At 31.8% G+C, this 18,311-nt stretch overlaps 1 protein-coding gene across 2 annotated transcripts in view; it reads left to right on the top strand.

The window, feature by feature from the left end:
- Nucleotides 1–16,312, top strand: part of LOC143225738 (ERO1-like protein beta) — a 43,104-nt gene extending 26,792 nt beyond the window's left edge. For both annotated transcript variants that reach the window (XM_076455670.1, XM_076455671.1), the window contains exons 7-14: nucleotides 15–135; nucleotides 3,794–3,840; nucleotides 4,839–4,931; nucleotides 6,470–6,716; nucleotides 7,617–7,686; nucleotides 8,287–8,373; nucleotides 10,229–10,365; nucleotides 10,976–16,312. In XM_076455670.1, coding sequence (XP_076311785.1) covers nucleotides 15–135; nucleotides 3,794–3,840; nucleotides 4,839–4,931; nucleotides 6,470–6,716; nucleotides 7,617–7,686; nucleotides 8,287–8,373; nucleotides 10,229–10,365; nucleotides 10,976–11,033 — 860 coding nt within the window. In that variant the 3' untranslated portion in view covers nucleotides 11,034–16,312. The remainder of the gene's footprint in view (nucleotides 1–14; nucleotides 136–3,793; nucleotides 3,841–4,838; nucleotides 4,932–6,469; nucleotides 6,717–7,616; nucleotides 7,687–8,286; nucleotides 8,374–10,228; nucleotides 10,366–10,975) is intronic.
- The last annotated feature ends 1,999 nt before the right edge of the window (nucleotides 16,313–18,311 follow it).

Genomic DNA, 18,311 nt, shown 5'->3' on the forward strand with positions numbered 1-18,311 from the left:
TGTTTGTATTTCAGATGAGTCATCTCAAGGCATGCAGTATGTAGACTTGCTGATAAATCCTGAAAGGTATACAGGGTATAAAGGATTATCAGCTTGTCGCATCTGGAGAAGTATTTATGAAGAGAACTGCTTTAAGTAAGCTAAAACAAATATATTTTCATTTCAAGATTACCTGATATTTTAGTAAGCTAACAAAGTATTTTTTCTGCTACAATACCTTACCTTTTCTTGTATATTTTCTTTCCTTGATTTTATGCTGCTCTGTATATGCACATTTATTTGCATATATAGAAATGTGATTTTACATGGGGGAGCCTAGACTAGAGGTAAGTGAAAAATTGTGCATATGGAGGACAGCACAAAATTAAGGGATGCAAATAATGCCAGGACAGAGAAGTATCTATTGGAAGTAAATTTTCAGTTTTGAGATTATCTGAGTTTTAAGCAAGCTAACACAAATGTTTGTATTAAGCATGTCTAATTGAATTTCTGGCAAGCAAAAAAGTGTTTGTATAAAGTGTACCTAATGGAGTTTCAGGCAAGTTAAAACAAGTGTTTGCACTAAGCGTGTCTAATGGAATTTCAGGCAAACTAAAATAAGTTTGTCTAATTGATACTTGAAACCATTAGTACTTGGTGAAACTCTATAATTATAGAATTGAGGAAATACATAATGATTGTACATTTCACAAATGCATTATTTATTACAACCATGATTTTGCAAAACCATTGCTGCAAACATGCATTCCACACTTTGGGGCTGTTGGTTCACTGAAAGTGTAATGGTAAAATCCTACTGTTTTGTAAGACAGGATAATACCAAGATTTGGCAGCGGGTGACATTGATTAATTGTTCTCTAATCTCTTTGTTCGATATTTGGGGCATCTGTACAGTGATGACTCTTATGTAGCTTTGTGCAAAAGTTCTAAAGAAATAAAATGATAATACATTGACTTATTGATTTTACAAGTTATTTAAGTATTTCAAATATAAAAATTATATGTGACTGTAATGAAGAATATGATTCTTGTTGCATGATATCTCAATACAGATTTCTCACTTTAAATAAAATATTTAATTGTAACTTATAAACTCTATCCCAGTGATTATTTGTGCAGTGTTAGGTTGATAGATTACTTACAGGGGTGCTGAAAGATATTTTAAATTTTTTAAGGGAAATGCAGAAATGTCGACATCTGTTGGATACTGTGCAAACTACTAGCTTGAGGTAGTTCACAGTTTCAACATTAGCTGCGCTATATTCTTCTTGATGATGTTCTCGAATGTTTGAGATATATTTTTGTTTACTTGTACTTTCAGGTAAACCAGTAACTTCTCGAACTTTCTTGTTTCTTAGACTTTGTATATAAATACCTGTTGACTCTCTGGGTCCATCAGTAATCAAAATAACTGAAGGGTGTTGTGATCAAGTGTCTGCGAGGTCTAGCGAAGTTCAGTGACTTTTGTTGATTTTTAGTCTGTGTGTATAAAAATGGAAAGATTTTTGAACATCAAAGTTGTGAAGAAACAGAAAAATGATGATAGTTACCTAGATTTTAGTTTTACTTTGGTAGATGTCAATCATGAGGAGTGTCTACAGTGTGTATTATGTCTAAAAGTTTTGGCTCCAGAATGCATGCTTCCAAGTAAACTAAAATGCCACTTAGAGACCAATCATCCTAACATGATTATTTTATCAGAAAGTTAAAAGAATTGGAAGAACAAAAAGGTACACTTTTAAACCTACCATCAATTCCAAGCAATGCTTCTACAGCATCCTACATGGTTGCACATAGTCGCGAAATGTAAAAAGCATCACATCATTGCAGAAGAACTGATTTTACTGGCCGCAGTAGATATGGTGAACATTATGGTTGGTGAATTTGCAGGAAGACTGCTTTCAAAGGTGCCTTTATCCAACTGTACTATCAGTCATAGAATCCAACACATGGCTGAAGCCCTCAATGGTCAGCTAATTGATGAAACAAAAGAGAAAATTCAGGTTACAGCTACATGAGGCGATGTATAGTAACAAGGATGCTCATTTGATTTGCTACACATGGTTTGTGGATGGTGGCAAAACTGTGAAAGACCTTCTCTTTTGCAAAAGTATCACTGCAGGTACAAAGGTTTAAGACTTGAGATCCTTGACACTTTTATGTATGAAAATGACTTAGACTGAACTAAATGTGTTGATGTTTGAACTGATGGTGGTCTCTTTATGTCTGGCTGTTTTGGAGGATTGCAGGCACTTATTCGAAGCAAAGGTTTTGATGTAATGTGGACTCGCTGCATAATCCACAGGGAAACCCTTGCATCAAAGCACCTGAGTCCTCCACTGAATCTAGTCCTGGAAAGTGTATTGAAAGTGGTGAACTTTATAAAAACTCTGCCACAGGAAGTGAGGTTTTTAAAAAACTTTGAAGATATGGGATCTGAGCACACATCTTTGTTGTACAACTGTAGCTCATGATGGCTTTCCCGTGGGAATGTAGTGTCCCATGTGTTCAAATTATGACAAAAACTCTACTCTTATCTTGAACAAGAAGAAGAACATGAATGTGCTAAAAACTTCTTGGATACTGATTTTTTGTCAAAATTAATGTACCTGTGTGGTCTCTGAAAAACTGAATGTGTTGAGTCTACCTCTGCAGGTAAGCAACTTGCACATTCTGAAACTGGCAGAAAAGGTTTTAGCATTCTGAAAAATGTTACTACTATGGAGAAGAAAAATGAATGAAGATGGTGGCAAAGGCTGTTTCCCCCTGTTGCAGCAGTTTGTTACATTCAATGAAGTTGATTTGACCCACGAACTAAAATCTGTTTTTGAGGAATATCTAACACAGCTCAATGACTGGTTTCAAAATTACTTTCCTGAAGATATAGAGAAGTTTGCATGGATCCAAGTCCAATTCAAGGCTAAGGCCCCATCTGTATTTACCTCTGCAGAAGAAGGAAATCTTACTGAGCTGTCCTGTGACAAGACTTTAAAAACAACATTTGACAGTATGGAAGTGAGTTTTGTATATCAGTAAAAGATGAATATCTGCTGCTAAGTGCTAAAGCTCAGCAAATCCTAATTCCATTTGCAACATCATATCTCTGTGAAGCTGGGTTTTTGGTGGTTGCTGTGATAAAAAGCAAGTACTATGCATAAGTCAATGTGGAACAGAAAATAAGGGTGGTGGTGTTCAATCTTATTCCAAGGTTTGAGAAGCTGTGCAGTGCTCAACAGGTGCACATATACCATTAGTAATTGTGGTTGTTTAAAAATGAAAAAAAAAAAAAAACTTTTAGTTTATGTGTATTATTCATTCAAATGGCTAGTAAGTTGTTTGGACCTAACTACTTAATAAACAGAACTGTTAGGTTTTTCTTTTTGCCTAGGAATGCCATGAAAAAATTGCTGAAACATTAAAGGTGCTGTGAACTGAGAAAGTTTGGGATATGCTTGTCTACAGCTTTTGCATAAAGCATATGATAAAATATATTGCACTTTCAGAAATTAATTTTTAACAGTTTATACTATTTATGTATGACCTGGTGGTTAGAAGAATAACAATTAAATCTCTGTTTGTCAAACACGTATAGCCCAAGAGCTAGAGTTGGGTGTTGTAGACTTCACTAGTTGTTTTTTGATCAGTTACCAAATCACATACACTAATGCACAAATAAAATTTGTGCAACTCTGAACAAAATTATGAATAAAATAAACAGTAATAGGTTGAAGTTTTATTTTGTATATTCAAGGATGAAACAATTACAAAAAAATATTTACTCATTTTTTTGCAGGCCTGGTAAGGGGTATGGACCATATACAACATCAAAAAATCTGAATGGTATGTGCAGAAGGTTTTTTAAAAGTAACTTTAACTGTTTTTTTTAATGTATTGGGTAAATAATAATTTGCATATTTTCAAAAACACAAGTTTTGAAGGAGTTAAAAAAACTTCAATTTCAAGTTGGCAGCATAATTTAGGATAATATAATATAGTAAATTCATATGGAAATTTGATGATGGCATGTTAACATTGCTATAGTTTTATTGGACATTTTTCTATCCCATGCAATCTGTTTCTAAATTTTGATGTTTAAATTACATGTAGTTATGGTCTATCATGTACAAAGTTTTTTTTTTTCACTACAACATTAATCTTGTATAAATGTTTACAATATGTGACACTTCTTGGAGTAATATATTTATCACAGAAAGACAATTCATTTTGTTCGATAATTCTTTCATAATGGTATATAAAGCTTACAATCGTTAGACATCTGCTTACTTTATATAAAATTATTTAAGAAGTAAATGTATTATTTAACTAATGTTTTTTGTTATATTTAATGTTCTCACAGTGAATATCCTCTAAAGCTATGTTTGTAAAGTACATATAAATTTTGCAGAGAATCTTGAAGAAAATGCAAATAAATACAACAAACAGCATGAACCAGTTATGCAAAGTTAAACATTAAAGAGGTTAATGGTGATATTTTACCATTAAAGCTGAACACTGTAAGGCACTGTTTTCCAAATTGGGGATCTTTTGGTGGGATTTCTCAAAAATAGCAATAGAAGAACCAGGAGATTTGTAAAATGATGATAACCTAACAAAACTATCACTTTTACTCATTCCTTACAAGCATTTTTTATTAAAACCATAATCGAAAACAGCTTAAGAAAATGTGGTTTTGTTTTTACCACTTGTGAAAAGTATTTTAATGTAAATGGTAAAGTGCAATCGAAACTTTGCTGAGTTAGAGGTGATATTGCTATTAAAATTTGTAGAACAGTGTTGTAAGAGATTTTATATTAATTGAATATATGTTGCTGTTCAAGCCATGTGTCTTGAGAAGCGAGCATTCTACCGAGCCATATCTGGACTTCACACTAGTATCAACATCCATCTTTGTGCACAGTACCTGATGCCTGGTACGTGTCTTTAAATACCTCTGTTGTACCATAGAGATGAAATATTTGAACAAAAAACAAAGTTTTTAAAAGTATGTGTATGTATAAGAGTTACCAATGTTGATAAACTTGTAGCATTGAAATGTAAGTAGAGTAATTTCTGTTTTATAATGGTTGAAGTTCTAGATAAAGTAGTTCATTGGGTAGGTTTTAGTATTGGAGAAGTGCACAATTATACAGCTTGAAGTTCAATTCTTTGTTGAGAAGGTGGACTTTAAAATAACATAAGATACTTAGGTCACGTTTGTGTCTGGTTTTTACATTTACTTCTCTTTGATTATTTTTTGCTTTCTTATATAATTAATGGCTTTTTACCAGCATTACTTTAACAGATTTCTTCTTAGTATCCAGAAACACAATATAATGTGGAATTTTGCCTGTTTTCATGCATCCTTTCGTGTTATAGATAAAGTAAAAGTTTATGATACAAACCTCTTCCAGTTGGCATTTAGCTGTATTCACTCTTGCCCTTATTCTTTATTTAAAATTGAAAAATAATACCTTAATGCTTCCTTTACTTGTGTAATGAATTCTCATTTTGTACTTTTATATTGATTAATATTGATTTTGGGAACTGGATTTTTAAGATTAGTTTGATCATTATTCTTTGTTTTTGTGATTTTTTTTTAAAATCATGATATACCTCTTGCAATGACACTGTTATCTCTGTATGGTTATGATATTATTTAAAGTACTACTCATTAAAGAAACCCGTGCCTAATTTTACATACTTGATAAACAGTGTATCAGGCTTTTATCAATACACTTTGTTTACTTGACAAAAGTTAAAATAAAAACTGAGTTTTTGTTGCTTCAAGGGTTTGAACAGATTGTTTTAGTGCTTATTGTTACTTTAATAATGTAGTCCCCTGCTCGTACAGTGGTAAGTCTACGGATTTACAATGCTAAAATCAGGGGTTCGATCCCCCTCAGTAGACTCAGCATATAGCCCGATGTGGCTTTGCTATAAGAAAACACACACATATCAATCATGTATCTTTAATAGGTCTACTTGTTAAATTTGATATGTAATTTCAAGTAAAAAAGAACACATTCATATTTTAATTTATTTTATCAGAAGTTATATTAAAACAATGAAGTTACAATTGAATTCATAAAAATTTATGGCAGCAGTTTATGAAAGTTGTGGAAAATACTTACATAATTTAGTGTAAAAAAAATGCATTCATAACTTGTGAATGATTTTAAGGTGTATTTGGTATAAAGAATGTTATTCCTTAACTTTGGTTACCAGCAATGTTCAAATGTATCACATGATGAGACTAAAGGGTGAAAGGCAGAAAATGAGGTTCCATAAAATTGTTTAATATGTCAATAAAATATATTTATTATTTATTTACTGTTTTAGCAGTTGGGTTTAGTTAGGATAAATTCTGAGTAAAATTTACAGATTAACATCCTGCAGTGAAATTTAATAGTTGTAATATAGAATATTATTATTGGTGTATGATTATTTTAAAAAAATTGTAATTATTCAGTTAAGAATAGTTTTGGATCTGGAGAGTGGAACATAAACTTGAAGGAGTTTCAGCGGCGATTTGATCCACAACACACATCAGGAGAAGGGCCTCAATGGCTTAAGAACTTGTACTTTGTGTACTTACTAGAGTTGCGAGCTTTAGCTAAGGCTGCCCCATACTTGGAGAGAGAACTCTTCTATACTGGTTTAGATGAAGAAGACAAGGAGGTCCAGGTGGCTGTGAAGGATTTCTTGTCTGTTGTCAAGTATGTAAAACAAAAGTTCCAGGTGTAGTGTTTAATGAAAGATATGTATATGATTTTTGAGCAAGTATTGTGACTGCAAGTGGTTCAGGAGTTTATACAACTTGTAACCTTTGATAAGTGATAAATTCTGTTGTGAAGTAACTATAGGTTTAAAGTTTGCCCTATAGATATATTTAATAGTAATAATGACCTTCCAGATGGTGTGGAAGAACAACAAGCGAGAGTTTGTATAAAAGAAGTACTTTTAGAATACATAAAAGTTCATCTGTCCCCATGTTTAATAACATTTTAGCCATCTTGTGTCTTGCCCAGTGATTGTGTAGATTTTTGTACTACAAAAAGTTCATGTGCATTTATTTAAGTATTTAGGAAATCAGGAGAAGAAATTATGAAAAACTAAAGTAAAAACCCCAAAATAGTAAAACCTAAAATATTCTTACAAGGCAAGATTTGTGTACCTGTTGGAACAAACATTGACATATTCCAATATAAATATTAAGCTTAACTTCAGTGTGAACTTATGACCAGAAATAGTTTATTGACAATTAAAATAATGTAATATTGTAATGATATAAAGGCTAGAAAATGTGTTACACTAACTAAAATGGTATGTATGGTGAAAGATGATATAACATGATAGTTAATCAACATTATATTTCCTGTTAACTGGAAAAATAACTTTTCCTAGGCTGAAATGTTCCATCATTAATTTTACAACATGCTGAACGTTACAAATTTCCTGTACACTAGTGAAATAATTATTCTTACATTGGATAGTGTTAATTTTCTGCCATTGGCAAGTCAGATCATTAACTATTCAAAGTTCTATCTTATGAGTTTGAATATCTGTTTTTATCTAATTTAGTTTAATGGTTTATTGTACATTGTTTTTCTGTGCAGATCTTTTCCAGATCATTTCCAGGAAAGTGTGATGTTCGTAGGCAGAGATGAAGGAGCCAAAAAGTTAAAGGTAGTATAGTTTTTTTTATCACTGTCACCCTTGTAAGTAAAGGGAATGACACTGCTAACTGTAAACTCTTTGCAAGAAATTATACAGTATTAATATTGAGGGAATATGTGTTCAATAGCTATTTTTAATACACACCAAAACCTGTCTTTTTTTTTTTTTTTTTTCAAATGGTATATGTTGTAGTTTGATATTTTGTGCTCATAGCTGTTTCATTAGAAAATACTTTGTTGAAAGTTTACAGAAAGGAACTGTAGTTGATACATGTGTGGATATTGAAATATAAAATTGATCTTTTATCTAGGTATATTTAGTGCACAAACATACAATTCAATCAAGATAAGTACCTTCAAATCTAACTTTAGAATTGTAGTTTTAGATATGTATGTTGATAATAAAATTATATGTTTTGATAAAACAGACTACTCTAAGCTCTGAAGTTTGGCTTCAGTTTTAACAGTAACTGCTGTTGGTTGTTTTGATTTTAGTTGTGATTGATTTTCACTAAAATGACAGAATTGTGATTGTTTGATGTTACTTAGAACTTAAATTAGCTAAATAAACATTTTAATGGTGTAATTACTGTTTTATGATTACCCATAGGAAGAATTTAGGCAGCATTTCCGTAATATTTCTCGAATAATGGATTGTGTGGGCTGTGACAAATGTCGACTTTGGGGAAAACTTCAGGTATGTTGTATAGACCTTGTGTGAGAGAACTGTACTTATTATAATGAATCTATTCACTGTTTTTTCATATTTATCTAGTGTTCATGTACAATGAAGGACAAGCTATTCAAGTTTAGAGCTTATCTGAGAATACACATTTTGTGAGGATTTGGTTAGTCATTTGTCCTTCATAACTACTATTAAATATCTGAATTTTTAAAGCTAGGTAAATACTTAGAACAACTTAAAGTAATCCATATATTATTCTGACAGTTCTTTGAAAAAGTGTTTTAAACAGGTAGAAATTTAGATGTGTTGAAATGATCAAACACACAATGCTGTGTTACTATATGTGAGGAATATTAATTGTCAAATGAACTGAAAATCAGCTCAAACTAAATCATAAGACTAGAAATTATATCAAAGGAAGAAATGTGTAAAGTTTACTAACCTTGAAGCAACTTGGAACATCGTATGTTCCTCTCACAAACAAAAGTTGGATTGAAGAGAATGGGAGTGTCAAACCTTGTTTCCAACTAGAGTTGTTCTGTGCTAGTGTATATAAACTTTATATATGAATTTTTATTATACTTGGAACACGATATGAAAAAAATATGTATGCATATATAAAAGCATTATAAATGTATTTAGTAATTGATATGAAAGTTTAAAGAGTACATATTTATTATGATTTGGAACTTACTGGTATATAGTGTTCATAGGCAACAGCATTTAATGTTATTTCTGCTCATTGAGAATTTTTGTGCTAAGTAATTAATCAAACTTATTTATATGTTTAGTGGCTTGTTGACTTGGCACTTGAGTGGAAATCAGAAGCTCTTTCTCTAACTTTGCTTTGTTGAATTTGGTTTCTTTGATATTTTTATCTGTGTTGTAGTGTCTGAAAAAATTTAATTCAAGTTGAAAGTTAATAATTAAATGTTTTAAAAAGACTACTAACTTATTATATGTTTTACATTTCCTGACATAACCAATTTTTCTGAGAATTTTTATTATTGGTATGTACACACACATTGGATTATTTATATTTAAAAATTATGATTATTAGTGTCTAAAACCTTTCTTTTGAGTGTTGAGTCTCCTAAAGAAAGATTCCAAACTTCTGACTATGACCAGTTGGTTTGATCACAAGAGTAACTAAATGTTTAACTTAAAGACTGTTTAAGCTGTGGATCATGAAGTAGTAACACTGGTATTTTACTTACATGATTTCTGTGTTAATAAGTTCAGTTAATGTAGATATTTCAAAATTGTCAACATGGCTTTAATAGGAGAAACAACAGTGTTCTTCAGAGTTAGATATCTTTCAATCCAAAACTAATAAATATTTCATCAGTGGCACTATGTTTTTCTGAACTCTTTTGTACATATTACATCTAATCTATCTTGTTTATTCATTGATTCTCTATAAAACTGTTCATGCTGTTTTATTTTACAAAAATAATATAAGACAGCAGTGTCATGTCGTGTACTTCTGTGTCTTTTAAAGTCCAAGAAGTATATTACATATCAGCAGAAATGGTGAGATTTGGTTACCTGCAAGTAGAACTGTTTTATTCCTTCTCTAATCATTGATATAAACAAAAAAACTACTGATAAATCATTAAAAGTTACAACAAAAATTTATTTTTGTTAGTAAACTCTTGAATTAGCATCAGTTTTTCATGTTACCTGAGTAAAACAAGAAACAATGTGACAAAAAAGTCTTGTTACCTGGTAATTTTCAAAGTTTATGCTTCCAAGAACCATTCTTATAATTGTTTTAACATTATGTTAAATGTTTATTAGTCTAGTGCAATTACTTAGATTTCAGTGGTTTCAAAATGATATTTGGAAGAAAACCTTTTTTCTGTAGACACAAGGCCTTGGCACTGCTATGAAGATTCTATTTTCTGGAGACCAGGACTCTGACCTTCACATGTCAGATGTCAAAAAGGAGAAATTCCAGCTGACAAGGATTGAGATAGTCTCTCTTTTCAATGCATTTGGAAGGTATACCTATGTAAACACAGAACTGAAGTGTGATTTAAAGTAGAAAATTTAAACCTTTGTGACACATGAAAGTACCTGTGTATGAAAACATATTATGCTAATACAATAGGAAATTGACCAACAAGAGTTTATAATGCCAATTAGAATAATTTTATATAGAGAATATACCACATTTTTCTATAGACTGATCTTCTATTGAAGTATCTGTTCTCTACGTGAAATTCATTTTCTTATAAAACGTTGGTCAGTTTACTAGAGTGTGTGTAAGGTATACATCCATACCAAACACTCTTATCGTCACGTGGGTCATTTATAGTTTTATTAATATTTCAAAAAGTATTCTTACACAGTTTTAAAATAATTAAAAAGTACAACTTACTTCTTTGACCCTTTTATAATGAGAACTTGGTGAATTGAGAAAAATGTTAGAAATTCTAATAATTTTTTTCCTTTTACTTTTATAATTTAATAATTACACATAAAGAAACATTGAATTATTTGAAATAAATTGATCACTATTTTACTAAGAATTTAGTGAATTAAGGACTTATCTTGTGTAACTTGATAAAGTATAGGTAGCTCCTAATAAAAGTTCCTTTGTTTTTTACAGGTTATCTAACAGTGTATATCAGCTAGAAAATTTCAGGAAAATGATGAAAGAATTATGACCCTTTCCATGACTGACTTGCTATCACATATGTATTGTTATTGATGGTTTCTTTTTGCATTACCTGACTCCTTTCTCCATCATATTTTGTGATACTCTGGACCCAACTACCAATGCTTAAGTTCTAATTTCTTGTTACCAGTTACTAATGTGAGAGGTTTTGAGTCTACTGTCCTGACAGTAAAACCATGAGTTTTACTATGGACTAAATGTTTAGATTTCTGTAAAAGGTTTAACTGTAAATGATTACGTGCTGAGTAAGGGAATACATTAAAAAAATTCTTTTTGGGTGTATTAAATGACTTGCGAGCCAGATTACAAGTGCTTTTAATTAATGGTAAAGCAGAACTAAAATTCAGTCAGTACTCGGATTTAAAAATATTTGGTTAGTTTATTTAAACTCGTACATTTAATCATTTTTTCACATAGGGCACTATTTTTTATCAGAACTAAAAACTTGACATTTTTTTTACATAACTGTAAATATATAATTTAAGTTATTGCAAGAAATATCAGTGAAAATTAATTATTTTAGTTATTATCTATTGCATTAAATACATAAAGTGAAAAAAAACCTAAGCTAGTTGTCTGATTTTGAGTCCTGTTGAGCAGAGATTATTACTACATGCTTAAAGTTGACGAGGTTGGCCAGTTTATTGCATCCAGGGGTGTAGCTTCATTAGTGCACCACTGATTTTAAGAACTAGGTGCCATGCATAACTATTATTTTTATGTTTGTTCCCAAAATTGTTGCATTGCTTGAATTGTGTTATAGAAAATTTCCATTTCTCCAGTTGCAATTATGGAATTTCTCCTTATATTACTCTTAGGTGTGTATGTGTTTCTTTGAACCATCATTGGCCAAGACAGAAGCAGATGAAACTTACAGCTTAACATGTTATTGTCAAGGTGATGACACAGTAAGCTGCCAGAAGCTAGTGATGCATTTCAGTTTTTACATTTTATTTAACATATTGTCAAAATGCAAAGTTTTGTAATATATACTTTTTAGATTTTGGGGTATTTTATGATCAGGACAAATTTTGTTATGTTTAATTTTTATTCATCAACATTAATCAGCAAATCATATCTATTGGGTATAGAACTAATGTGGGTAAACTAGTTTTCAACAATTTTCAATAAGGATAAAATATTTTCAAGACATGGAGATTTACTCTTAGCTGAATTGGGTATCACCATTTTTTTGTTTTGGCCTACAGTATCTTCTTGAACAATTTAGATTCACATAGCACATTACTTTAAGTAAACATTTTAGTTTCATTTGAACATATTTTGACTGAAGAAGTTCCTCAAATTTCACTGTAAAAACACTCCATCCTCCAGGAGTTAAGTGGTTCCTGTTTAATTTTTCTCTATTGTGGGTTCAATTAATTTTGTGTTGTACAACCAACTTAAATAGTCATCTTACACCCATAGTTGTATTTTTTCTCCAAATCATTGATTAACCACATATACTTCCAATTCTTCTTTGAATTCAGTTAAGTTATAAAAACTTTGTCCTTTCCTAGTTCATTATAAGTGAAGAAGAAATACCATACTAGATTACAACAATAAAAACTGCTTAATGTATAGGAATAACTTAAAAATACTAATAAAACCTCAACTGGACATATGAGAGCTTTAACTTTAAAATCGAGAAGTTTTACAAATTTCAGTATTAAAAAAGTTAATGAAAAATAATTAAAGGTATATCTTTATACAAATTATTTGAAAGAATATAATAGTGGTTTTGAAATTTCTAATAATAAATGATTAGATTGAGCATTTAATATCTTTAAATGGTAGCAAGTACTGTTTAACTATTATTCAGAGAAAGAAGTTATCAGAGAAATGACAAGAAGCTGATATCTGTTACGTGGATAGGTGATAAATCTTAACTAGTAACCATACATAATAATGTGTTTTCTTCTGTAAGAGATTGTGGTCTTTGTTTATTTCAGTATGTTTTCTGTAATTTTACTTTGCTTTAATTGTATTTAGTTGGCATTTCTAAAAAAATGGTTACACATACAAAATTAAAATGATCACCATGTAAAAATTGAATTTAGAAATTTTGGTTTTGAGCACTCAGACTTACAAATGTTTGGTAAGTTTATTTAAACTAATCAGTAATTTTTGCTCCACAGGGGCACTTTTTTAATATCAGAACTAAAGGTTTAATATACCTTATTTTAAAAGAAATAACTGTAAATATGAAATTTAAGTTATTGCAAGAAACTTTTATTAAAATTATTAATTATTTCATTTAGTATTTTTGGTATTAAATTTTGTTTGGGTTTCATTTGTTTCAAGGTTGGTTTTGGTATCTTAATTAGTATGTTATTATATGGGTTTGTTAGGGATTTTACAGGTGGTATAGTGAGTATTGAATACAAATTTTAACACTAGAACCACTAAACAAAGGAAAGATACTTTTATTTTAACAGTCAAATTGATGGACTTGGCAGTTCTCGTGTTATAAGGCCATTCTGATATTGTACATATATATATTTTTTTTAATAAAGCTTTTAAGACCAGAAAAAAATTTTGCTTTTAATGTTGATCTAAAAGTTGTAACTAAGTCCAGTACATTTTTTTGGACATCATTAATGGTCTTGTAGACAAAATAAATTTATGTGTGGTTGGATAAGAAACAACATACATGCATTTTGGAGATATGAGAACTGTAATAAGTGGTTTCCATTTTTATAAAAATTGAGCTGAAAGTTGAATCTTGCATGCATGTAGAATCATATTTAACAAAATTAGAAAAAAGAAACAGGAAAACTAAGCTGATATAATACTGTATCAGTTTCATTGTAAAGTTTGTCATTAAAGAAAGAAAATTTGAATGTTTTAATTCTTTATGATCCTAGATGTAAGAAATGGCCCATATTTATTTTAAAATAGTTTGGAATGAATAAATTTTCAGTTCTCAACATGGAGTGCTTTGAATAATTCCTTACGTGCTGGATCTTCCAGAAGTGATGTAGTTGTAGGTTTGTTGTAGTGCTGAATTGAAAGACACAAAGTTGAAAGGAAGTGATGGAGAACTGAAAATATTTAAAGGATGATATTGCTTTTGTTAAATTGTAATAGAAAGTTTTAAGTCATTGAAATTACTTGTCCTGCAGTCTTTATAAGAACACAACACCCAATAACATCAGCTGATACATAAGATATTTTGAAAGTTGTGTTGGCTGTTGCCTTCATGTTGCTGATAATATTTCAGTTGTATAAAAGGTATATACATGCTATAGGATAGCATTGAGGGAAACATGATATATTCACCAAAAAAGATAATTGTTTTATTAGAAAGTTATTTACAAACACATCTTAGAAACATTTCTCTAGTAATTGTTTTATTTTAGAGACTTGGTTTAACGAAAGAGGTTTAAGTCAGTTCAATTTAGTTTGTTTTGGTATTTACTAGAAAGTTTTTTTTCTTTAATATTTTAGTTATTGTGTATATGGAGTTTAATATTTACAGATGTATGTTTTCTATTCAGATTGTCCTGAAGTAGTTCATCCTTAACAAGCAGGCTTGTTTCTGGCTTCAAAATGTGTATGTATGTCAAAATGTTACCAAAAAATCAAAGATTCTTGAAATAATTTATCTCCAAAAGTCAAATTTCTTTCTCTTATGATCCTCAGTTTTGGTTTTTGCATTTCATATGTACATGAAAAAACTAAGCAAAGAAAACTAGTACCTTGTATTACACTCTTGTTATAAGTAATCTTCCAACGAATTATTTCAGAAAATATGCATCTTAGTGAATTATTAAATTTGAATTTCTGTTTATTGTTTTGCTTCTGTATTTGAAATACTATCTTTAGAATATATTTTTATTTCATTATATTAGTGTTGAATAAATTATACTTTAATATAGATCTGTGTAATATAATAATGCTTAACACTCCTACGTGTCAACCCCTAAAGTGGGGCCTAATAGGCCCCAGAGCAACTTGAAAGGTTATTAATATTAGGCTAATAAATTTGTATTTAAATGAAATTGCCATTTCATTTGATTAAATGAAATCAACTTTTCATAGGAGTGTTAATTAGCATTTAGTAACCAGAAGATATTAAATTAAAAACAAACTAACAGGTCCTGCAAACAATATTTAAGTTATGTTTTTGTGGTCGTGAGCAGTTTATTCTTTCTTGATTTTACTGCAAATGAAACTAATAGAATCACTTACATCTCTATATAACAACACTGGGTCTGGTATGGCCTGGAGGTTAGGGAGCTTGACTCAGTCTAGGGGGTTAAGGCATTCAAATTCTGTTACCAACGTTGTCACATTTTCATCTATGGATTTGTTATGTGACATCCAATTCCACTTTCTGTTGGTAAATTAGTAGCCGAGAGTTTGAGATGGGTGTTGAATTGCTGTTTTACTTCTCTCACTACTACTTTTGTTATGGCTAGCACAGATAACCTTCAAGCAGCTATGGGCAAAGTTCAATAAACAAAAAGTAGCAGTATTAATTACATTGAATGGGACCTTTGAAACCCATTTATAGAACAAGGGTCCTGAAAATAGTAAAGCCCACCTTAAGTAGAAATGAAAGCAATGAAAGGCTGTGAAAAGTATAACATTTTAACTACTGTGAATTAAGTGCTTATAAGAAAAAAATAATAATTGCAGAAATCAAAAGTTCCTAATAGAACAAGAAACACAAGGAATGACTTCTCTTTGTATTGTGTACCCTGGTTTAAAACAACAGATGAATATCTTAAATAAGAATTTTGGCTATTAACATTAATTGAAAAATCTGTTGCTGTAATTGGGTTTTCAAAACTGTTTCTGCTGGTTAGCCATATGCAGTAAAGCACAGAAACCCCCCTCTATTTACATTCCATGTGTTCATTTGTCTTATACACAATGAGTTAGATGACCCCATTTTTTGTGACTAATTTTTAGGTAATTTTAATTTAAAAAATCATTCTTCTCTATCTGAAACTCTAGAAAATTTGGAATAAATTTGACAGAATTAGTAAAAAGGCCCTTTAGAATATGAAAAATTCTACTTCACTATGTAATAACAGTACAAGACAACTTATTTCAATCTTTGTAAGGCTATGTGCTTGGATGTGTTTTTTGTAATATTAAAATGTATGAGAACTCTATGATCTTGAATATTTTATTGTAACATCATCAGTCCCTTGTTATACAAAATGTTGCTATATTACAAGTCTGTTGTTCTGACATTGCAAATTAAAAATAACTGTCTCATCAGTGAACTTTTAATAAAGTTAAGCCTGTTAACTTAGAGCAACGAGTTTTTTGTTTTTTGTTTTGAACAAAACAATTCTAAACATCTGTTTTATATTTAGTATGATGAACAATTTATTAACTGTATTGAATAGTAAGAAGTATCAGATATAATGGTGAAAAGGAAGAATTGTATGTGGAATTCACATTTTACAGTTAAAAACATAACATTAATAATATAACTTGCAAATTATAAAGGGTACTAAGTTAAGTCCAGTCATAAATATTGTAACCCTCTATTGTACATTGTAATGTACAGGAAACAGCCTGTCATTGTTGCTTTTTATATGCATGCAACTTCTTCAGTCCCCAGTTGAATGCTGTTACTTCCATAGAAATTTTTTGTTGGTTCCTCAACTGATCCCCTCGGTGTGGATTCCTGTACATGGTAAGGGGACCTCCCAGGGAAGGTTCTGTTCTATCTGATTACCTTCTCTGGGATCTAAACATCCACCCACGTGTTTGCCGTGGGTGGCGACCCGTGAAGGGGAGGAGAGGATCCTGGTGGTTGAGGGGTCCAACCCTAACACACCACTTTGGCCTCGAATTCCTGTAGACGGGCGGCCTTTGGGTGGCCCCCCCTTGGGTCAATCGGCTGGTCCACTTGGGCTAGAGTCAACCACGTACCAGTGTTGGAAGTTCTCAACGGGTGTTGTGGACATTGTGCCTGATGCTGGTGTTTGGGTATAGTGCTCACGAAACCCTGGCGTTGCTGCATTGTCCTTGCGTGACTTTGTAGTGCGTCCCCTTGTAGGGCTCCATGGTGGGTGGGGTCAGTGGGTACCGAAATTTTTTCCTTTTCCTATGGATCCTCTAAAAAATTTAAATAAAATTGTAAAAAAACAGTCAATGGGTAAGTGACCACGTCTTGAATACTCAGAACAGCAATCTTCAACATCTGTAACACACGTACCTCATTTTCTTATATTACATTCTCTTTCGGAAAAAAACCTTTAGGGCAAATGTCCCATTTTTTTATTCAAAAGGGACTAGAGGGACTTGCTGGCTCTCCAAAATCAGTAAAGAAACTTCGATCTGGTGACATATTGGTTGAAACATCCACATCCCAACACAGTGAACTCCTCTTGAATTCAAAGGCAATTGGGGATATACCTATTGAGGTTACACCCCATGCTACCTTGAATTCTTCACGAGGAGTTATTGTTGAAAGGGATTTGAAGAACGTTCCCGAGTCAGAGATTCTCGCTGGTCTCTCCACTCAAGGAGTTTCTGCAGTGAGGCGCATCTCCACTCGCAAAGATGGAATTACACTGCCAACAAATACCCTCGTTTTAACATTTACTTCACCACGTGCACCTGCCACCATCAAGGCAGGTTATCTCATTTGCAGGGTTCGGCCATACATACCAAACCCTCTTCGATGTTTCCAATGTCAGAGATTCGGCCACTCAAAGACATCCTGTCGTGGTTCCCTGACATGTGCTCATTGTGGAGGCAAGGATTACGATGCCTATGACTGTGACATGAATCTACATTGCGTAAACTGCAATGTTTCTCACCCCTCTTACTTTCATTCTTGCCCAAAATGGTTGGAGGAAAAAGAGGTGCAGCGTTTGAAAACGACACATAACATTAGTTATCCTGAGGCTCGGAAATTGCTTTCCACAACTCCATCTCGGATATATGCTGCTGCACTTCATTCCACAACTACAGTGGGAGTGCAGACAGATCTCTCTGTGCCTCCAAGAGAATCGTTTTCAAAACAAATGAAAAGCCTTTTGACCTCCGTGGTTAAAAGGTTGATGAATCAACTTCCACACCTATCTCTGTTCCTCCCATACCTTCCAACAAACCTCAAGATCCACATCCTTCAGTTTCAAATACAGGCATTTCTTCTGATACATCTTTTTCTCCCACCACAAGAGACAAAACAATTATTCGTTCGCGTCCTCAGTCACTGGATTCCCCTTCCAATAACAAAAACCTGCCCACCCGACACAGAGCAGGATCCATGGAGGTTGATAGACCTCCTCCGACT

This window comes from Tachypleus tridentatus, chromosome 9 (genome assembly GCF_004210375.1).
Source record: "Tachypleus tridentatus isolate NWPU-2018 chromosome 9, ASM421037v1, whole genome shotgun sequence".
Classification (NCBI taxonomy): domain Eukaryota; kingdom Metazoa; phylum Arthropoda; class Merostomata; order Xiphosura; family Limulidae; genus Tachypleus; species Tachypleus tridentatus.